This window comes from Equus caballus, chromosome 2, assembly GCF_041296265.1.
Source record: "Equus caballus isolate H_3958 breed thoroughbred chromosome 2, TB-T2T, whole genome shotgun sequence".
NCBI classification, from domain to species: domain Eukaryota; kingdom Metazoa; phylum Chordata; class Mammalia; order Perissodactyla; family Equidae; genus Equus; species Equus caballus.
In genome coordinates, this window is record NC_091685.1 from 6,623,265 (window position 1) to 6,631,061 (window position 7,797).

General features: G+C 42.0%; 1 protein-coding gene across 5 annotated transcripts in view; it reads right to left on the reverse strand.

Annotated features, from left to right (window-relative positions):
- Positions 1-7,585, reverse strand: part of ZYG11B (zyg-11 family member B, cell cycle regulator) — a 90,391-nt gene extending 82,806 nt beyond the window's left edge. The window contains exons 1-3 of one of the 5 annotated variants that reach the window (XM_070259956.1): positions 7,190-7,365; positions 5,773-5,867; positions 1,436-1,610 (exon numbers count right to left, since the gene is read on the reverse strand). Coding sequence is in view for 1 of the 5 variants with exons in the window: in XM_023629944.2 (XP_023485712.1) it covers positions 7,190-7,192 (3 nt within the window). In the remaining 4 variants the exon portion in view is untranslated. Of the gene's footprint in view, positions 1-1,435; positions 1,611-5,772; positions 5,868-7,189 lie in introns of all 5 variants that reach the window. The other 4 variants (XM_023629949.2, XM_023629944.2, XM_070259957.1 and 1 more) reach the window with 4 other exon arrangements.
- Positions 7,586-7,797: the final 212 nt, after the last annotated feature.

Consider the following 7,797-nt stretch of genomic DNA (forward strand, 5'->3'; position numbering starts at 1 on the left):
AACTAAGCACCCCTCTACCAGCAACTGATTCTTTATTATCTGGGTTTAAATATTCTATTCTCTGGAAGGACAACTTCACAAATTATAGACAAGTAATTTGTAAGTATTTAAACAAAGTGATATTGCCTTGCAATTCATCTCGAAATAAGTTGGCTTCCTCCCCAACTCTTCCTGCTGAACTCTCTGGACAAAAACATTTATCCAAGGTCAAAGGTACCACTTAGGCTAGTCAGAGAACCTACCTGATCCAACATTTCTTACCCATCAAACCTCTTTTTCCCCTCAGGGGATCTGTACAGAGTGTTCACCTTCCACCCCGCCCGCCTTTCATAATTCTCATCTGCTAACATCGCCTTATGCAACTCTTTACAAAGTACACACATTCTTTCACTGAACTAATATTTATCTACTTATTTATAAGGCAGTATGCTAAGTGCTTAAGACGTGAAGTTGAAAAAACACAGTACTGTCCTTCCCCTCAGAGAGCTCACAATCTGGAAACACAGTCACCCTCGTTAACACCACCACCACCACTGCTGTAACCCAGGCTGTATAAAGTACAGAAGAAGCAGATGGAAAGGAGGAACCCAAGGCTGTCTGGAGGTAAATGAAGGCTTCACAAAGCAGATAGGGCTTAAGGGGACATTTGAAGGTTAAACAGATAAGAAGTCACAGGGGAGACAGCATTCTAGTCAAAAGGAAAAGTGTAAGCAAAACTTGGAGACAGGCAAAAGAGCATGACGTGTGCTCAGTATTACTGAGCATAAAATGCAAAGACTAGTTCTCATAAAATGATTACATCATTAAAGGATGAGATCACAAGGGTGCTAGTACACTATGCAAAACAACTACTTGCTGAGCCCCTACTATGTGCCACACACTACCAAATACACAGGAAACAAATCTTTGTAGACCCCTTGCTATCCATATGTCTGGTCACCTGAGTTGTGCAGTACAGCTTGTACGGCCACAGCAGCCCCATAAGACCACCGTAAACTAGCAGGGCCCCAACTGCAGGCTCCTTAAGTATTGGGAAGAGTCTACAAATTCATATGCGTACAAGTATGCTCTGTACACAGTAACACCTTAAAACATACACTATTTTCAATGCATAACAGATGCTGTTAGAATTAGAGTACAATATCATTTTTAAATAATACTGAAGTCCTACCAGGCTTTTGCCTTTTTTCCCCTCAACTAGTGTATTCTGAAAGTACATTCCTGTCATGTCTCCCTAACTGTTCAATGGTCACTAGTGAAAGGTATCTAAATGCTAAAGACAGAATGCCATTCCATATCTGATATTCTCCTTCGAGTGACTTATAAAAGGCAATTTGGCAATATGGATCAAGAACCAAAGACCTGCACACTCCCTTTGACCAATTTTCTTTCAATAAATATCAATTACTTTTATAATGAAAACAATGGTACAAACATTTTAGATGCCTGAATCCAGTTGATTCCTACAACCTCATAGAGTCCAGGGAAGGTGTCTGAAATAGCACAGGCTTGGAGGTCAGACAAACTTGAGCTTGAATCCTGCTCTGTCACTTATTAGCTATTTGACCACAGGGAAGTTGCTTGAGTTCTCAAAGCCTCAGTTGTCTTATCTGTGCAATGAGAAAACATGATCAACCTCACGGAACCGTGAAGATTAATTAGTACATCATCTGATACATTGTGTGCTCACTAAATGAAAGCTATCGTATGAGATCATGCTTCTCTAAATACATGTCCCAGCATTCAAGAATTTTGTTTTAACATTATTTCTCTATTTTAATTATTAGCATTAAAAATATCTTTTAGTTCATTGCAAATGATGACAACTTTTGCCACTTATTGGTTAAATGTGTTTTTTAAGGGCTAGCTTTAGAAGCTATGAACAAAGTAGCATTCTAGTCAGCATTTCCCAATTCATGGATTGCTCACGTCATTAAATTCAATATTGATGTCTACTTCAAATTGTATATTTTTGACCATTTACTAAAGTAATTATTTAAAATTTTCTTCTTAAAAATGAAATAAGTTTGAGAGTATCCAAAAATATATCTACTGAACATGTGTGAATTAGTGGAAATTAGGAGACTGGCTCATGATATTATAATCACTCACTTGTTATAACTTCATCTGAACAGCGAACATCACAGTAGTTTTAAACTATTTTTATTCTTGTAATGAACTGTTGGTTAAAGACAGAAAACACAAGCTACAACGATGATGAAATAAGCGTAAAAGAGTGCATTTATTTCATCAGAATTCTTAAATGGTACATCAAGACATCTCAGTATTTTTTTAAGCCTTAAAAAATGAAATGTGGTGATAGTTATATCCAATTTGGATTTTCATTTATTCAGAATGAACTATTCATACTTCCAATGTTTTATTTGTGGAGACAGGCTTGCAAGCAAACCTGCAGCCTGGAACTATTCCTTTTATTTTGTCATTTAGAAACAAAACAGAACAATTATAAAAACCTGTTGATTTTTTCAATACAAAAATGCAAGAATTCCAAATTTAAGGTTAAAAAGTTAGTTCTTATCTATTTTGATGACATAGACATAATTTCAACCTACATTGTAATATATATTCATTTACAATATGACAATGCTTATCTTATGTTAATGTATCATGTTAAACAGGAAAAGGTTGAAATTTGTTTTAATGTATTTTGTCCAATGTATTATTAAATGAACTACATATGTAACTTAAAAATAAAATATATTTTACTTAAAATTACTCCTTTCTCATACTACACAAAAACTATTAAACAAATTAAATAAAGTTGGGAAGTGTTGATTCTCTCTACATGACCTTTGGGAGACCAGCTTGTAAACAAAGTGCTCTGATATGATAAATTTACTTTGTTATAATAGTCTCATAAATCCGTCAAGGCAGCATATATGAAAACTGAGGCCCAGTGAGCAAAACTGCAAAGCTATTAGTGATTCTGTGCCTCGTCTATAACTCTATATCAATCCCTGTACGAAAAATTCACTTAGCCAAAAAGTGGTGTGCCAGAACTTCATATTTCATTTCCCTAATATTCTCCTTCCTCTAGTTTAAATGACCACCACCTAACAAGGTTAGGGTGCAAGTTCACACACTTACTTTTCACCCAGACTAGTCTAACAGCTCTTCCCACTCCAAATCATATTTCACATTGATTTAAAGTAATCATCCTCAAAATCTCTTAATTATGATATTCCATCACACAATAAAACCTTTCAAGGTACTCAGGGTCCTTACAATGAGGCCAAAACTCCTGAGCCTACGATTCAACGTCCTCCATGACCTGACCCTAGGCTCACCTAGCCTCATCTCCCAGCACTCTCAATGCTAGAGTCACATCATTTCCCAGAACACACATGCCTGCTTCTGTCTCAGCTTCTACCCTCAAGCTGGTCCCTTTGCCAAGAATGGCTTTCCTCCCCAAACTCTCACCCAATAAAACCTCACTTGTTAAAGCCTCCAATTCAAATGTCCCTCCCCAACAAAGCCTCCCTGACTTTCTGATCATCCCCAAAATCACTCATTCACGCAACAAATATTTATTGAGCACTTATTATGCACCAGGCACTATGTAAGTGTTAAGGATACAACCACGAGCCAAACAAACATGGCCTCTATCTTCACAGAGCTAGTACTAATCTCAGTGAGTTGCTATAAGAATTAAATGAGGGGCCAGCCCGGTGGCACAGTGGTTAAGTGCGCACGTTCTGCTTCAGCAGCCCAGGGTTCGCAGGTTCGGATCCCAGGTGCGGACATGGCACCACTTGGCACACCACGCTGTGGTAGGCATCCCACGTATAAAGTAGAGGAAGATGGGCATGGATGTTAGCTCAGGGCCAGTCTTCCTCAGCGAAAAGAGGAGGATTGGCAGCAGTTATCTCAGGGCTAATCTTCCTCAAAACAAAAAAAAAAAAGAATTAAATGAGATAAAATATGTAAAGCACTTAAAATAGGGCTATATACAGTCATGTTCAATAAATATTAGCTATTAATGTTGCTGCCTAACCATACCATCTAAAAGTTGCCATACTCACATATACAATATCACTTTCTATGTTACCCTGATTTATTTCTTCTTAGCACTTACAACTACTTCTCATTATAAATTTGCTTTTTATTGTCTACCCTCCTCCCCCACAGGGATCATGTCTTTTTTTTAACTACTGCAACCCCAGTGCCTAGACCATCACCTGGCCCTTAGCAGCCGGTCAAACACCACCTCTTTAACAATGCTTTTTATAGTCTGGGAGTGGAGACAGACATTAACCAAATAATCACAACAAGAAATATAAAATTACCATTGATATGTCTTCTATGAAAGAGGGTTACCTAAGGAGTACGACTTAGGTTTTTTTGAGGGATAGGCAGGGCAGACGGAGTTTCCTTGAATTCCATGAGCTTAGAACTCCAGGATATGCAGAGCTAAGCAGGCAAGAGAATCCCACCACAGGTCATTCACATATACCATTCCTTCTATTTGGTTTTCCACAACACAACTCTTATAATTTAACCCTTCACTTTTCTTCCTGTAAGTAAGACCCTCCGGGAAGCCATCTCTGACTATCCCATACCATGACCCCACAATTTTTCCTTCCTTAGCACTCTTCACATTAAAAATTACTCCTTTTGCTTGATATCTATATTATCCACATACATGAGATACAAAAAAGGCAGGGACCACATCTGTTTTATTGTTTGTAACATCCCCAATGCCAACACAGTCAATGGCACTCAAAAAACTGTTAGATGAATAAAAAGCAAAGTCTGTATGTTGGACCAGTTGTTCTCAAAGTGTGGTTCACAGACCAGGAACATTAGCATGACATGGGTACTTGCTAGAAATGCAAACTCTCAGGCCCTTGTCTAGACCTAATAAATCAAACTCTGGAAGTGGTGGCCCTCAAATCCTCCAGGTGATTCTGATTCATGGTCAAGTTTGAGAACCCCTGTCTCAGATATCTCAACTATTCAAAACACAACAATGAAAATTTTGAAAAAACAAAGCTTTATAATAATGTCCAAGTCTATTTATTGAGTGTGTACTACATATATTGCACGAGGAAATTTTTAAAAAGTAAACTCTACAGATAATTCCCAGCTCATAAGCTAATATTTTGCCTTCTCTTCACCTATCCCATAGATACACTCTTACTCTGTGTGTGTTTTAACGAGCAAGGAAAAGTCAAACTAGTTGGAGGCAAAGTCTAAACCATAATCATGCCTAATACATCTTTCTAGTCTCATTTTCTACTACACATCCTCATTCTCGCATCTCTCCATGCTACATAAAGGTAATCCTGCAATAAATCCTAATTACTTTCTACTCATCTTCATAACAAAGCATCCTTCCCCCTTCCAAAATGATCTATATAAATCCTATTCATCCTTCAGGCCCAGCTCAAATGACACTTTCGGATCCTAAATACCCAAAAAGGTGTGCGTAATTTCTCCTCTGTATTCACATGTTCATTCTCAGTGGGAGGGTCAACACTTCCAAAAACAAGCAATTTAGTGTTTCAGGTAGGACAGCTCTTTATTCTGAAGAAATCATCACATCTTTCTAAATTTCCTTTTTCACCAAAAATAAGATTCTCAAACTCACTTTTTCCATGTAGTCCACTAGTTGTCTGAAATTTCAGTTTAGGATTATACTTGTCAGATAGGAAATGGGATCAAAAAGTGAATCATTCAAGCATCTACTTGGCACCCTGGGCACTGGGAATGACAGGAATAAGTAAGGCACAGTTGCTGCCTAGAACTCACATTTCAAGGGGAGAAACAGGTTAACACACAATGACAGTGTGATAGGTTGAGAATGTGAAGGGCTGTTGTGGAGGCAGACACAGGAGAACGACAACCTAAAAATGCAGAGTCAGTGAGTTAGGGAAAGTTCACAGATTAAACGATTTTATAATAAACTACTTTCAAAAATAGATGAGGGAAAAATAGAAATTGACTAACCTCCTTGGATAACATGATTACAAGGACTCAGTTTTGACTAGAAGGTCTTATTCCTCCCAGAGACCAAAATTTAGATTGCTGCATATGATGGAGCAATGTGTTCATTAAATGTACTGCAAAGCATGTGTAACCCAACTCAGTGAAAAACCAACTGAAGCCCCAACCTCTTTTGCAAGGGGAAGGAGAAAATGAGCAAATATAAGGGTCTCCCAACTAAAGGCAGAGAGAGCAAAACAAAGGAAGGCATCAGAAGGTATTAAAGAGACTGTCACAATCTAACTGCCAAGCTGATTTTCTCTCTTCAGACGCCCTGGACTCTGCCTCCAAACAAAAACAAAACATTTGTTCTGAGGAACAGTCAAGCCTGTAAATAAACATTTTTAAATTTCCCAAACTGCACCGCCACATTAAACGACGCTCAAAATAAAAATACATTTCAAAACATTTTTAGTTATTTCTGTCAAAAGGCTGGGTGTCTCATAAGGTCATAGCATGCATGTCACCCCATGTCTCACTCCAAGACACACTGCCACTCAGGTTTTGCAATCCCACTCGGTAACAAGGCTTCCAAGCTCCCTCTTCCCCTCTGCATAAAAGAAAAGGAAGAAGAAAGCCTACGAATCCCTCTCCGCCCGCCCTACAGTTCCTGGGAAGCAATCGCCCTCAAATTGTTCCTGCTTAGACCCCTGAAGCCCATAGAAGGAAATGGGGACAGCTGCAGGCGCGGGGGAGCGAGGACATCCGATCGGGGGAGAGGAAATGTGGATGATAGAGGACGAAGGGGAGAAAAGAGCCGGAGAGGAGGGCGCAGTGGAGATAAAATGATGAAAGCGGGTAAGAAGCGAGAGCAAAGAGCAGGAGCGAAACACAGGGAGGAAAAAGAGGGAAGGAGCAGAGATCCCCAAAGAGACGAAGAGGCAAAATAAAATGGTCGAGGAGAAAAGGAAGGTCGGGATAAAGGACGAGGAGGGGGCGGCAGAGGGGACCGCGAAAGAGGCTGTCACAAGGGTGATAAAAAAGGGTGTCACCAGGGAGGAGAGAGATTAAGGGGGGGGGGGGTGTCACCCCAGCAGGTGGCCGGGGAACGCGGGGAAGGAGGAGCGAGTCACGAGCGCGCGGTAACAAGGGGGAGAGGTAAAGGCAGGGCGCAGAGGGGGCCCCAGCGCTGGGGAGGCGCAGGCCCGCGGGGGCCGGGCTCGGGCAGGCCTCGCTCCCTCACCATGGCTGCGCCGGCCTGGTCCTCGGGCGTGCAGCCTCTGTCCCGGGTTTGGCGGCGGGCCGGGCCTGAGCCCGCCCCCAGGCTGAGCCGGCGCGGGGGCTCCAGGAGGCTCGGGCGAGCGGCGGCTCCGGGCTCGGCCCAGGCCTCGGCCTCCTTCCCTCACAGGCTGGAAGTGCAGCAGCCGCAGCCGCAGCCGCAGCCCGACCCGGAGCGCAGACTCCGCCCCCGAGACGCCCCGCCCCTGACCGCCAGCCCCAGCTTGGCGCCGCCCCCGCGCCCGCCGCGCAGGCTCAGCCCAGCAGCCCGGACCCGGCTCCCGACCTCCGGCTGCTCCGCGGGCTCAGGTCCTTCCAAGAGACACCCCCTCAACCCTGTCTTCCTTTAAAAATAAGAGCTTTAAATATTACGTCATAACCGGAGACTAGAGCGCTCACTCGTTTCAGTCACCTGTAGACCCCTGTGCTTCAGGTTCATTGTCATTTGTTGCTATTGTTATAATTCTTGGTGATTTCAGTTCTCTTAGATGATTCTTCCAATGCCCTGATCTCTCGGCTCCTCTCCTCCAGGCATCGCGCTCGCCTCTGCCTGTCACTTCCATACTCACACCT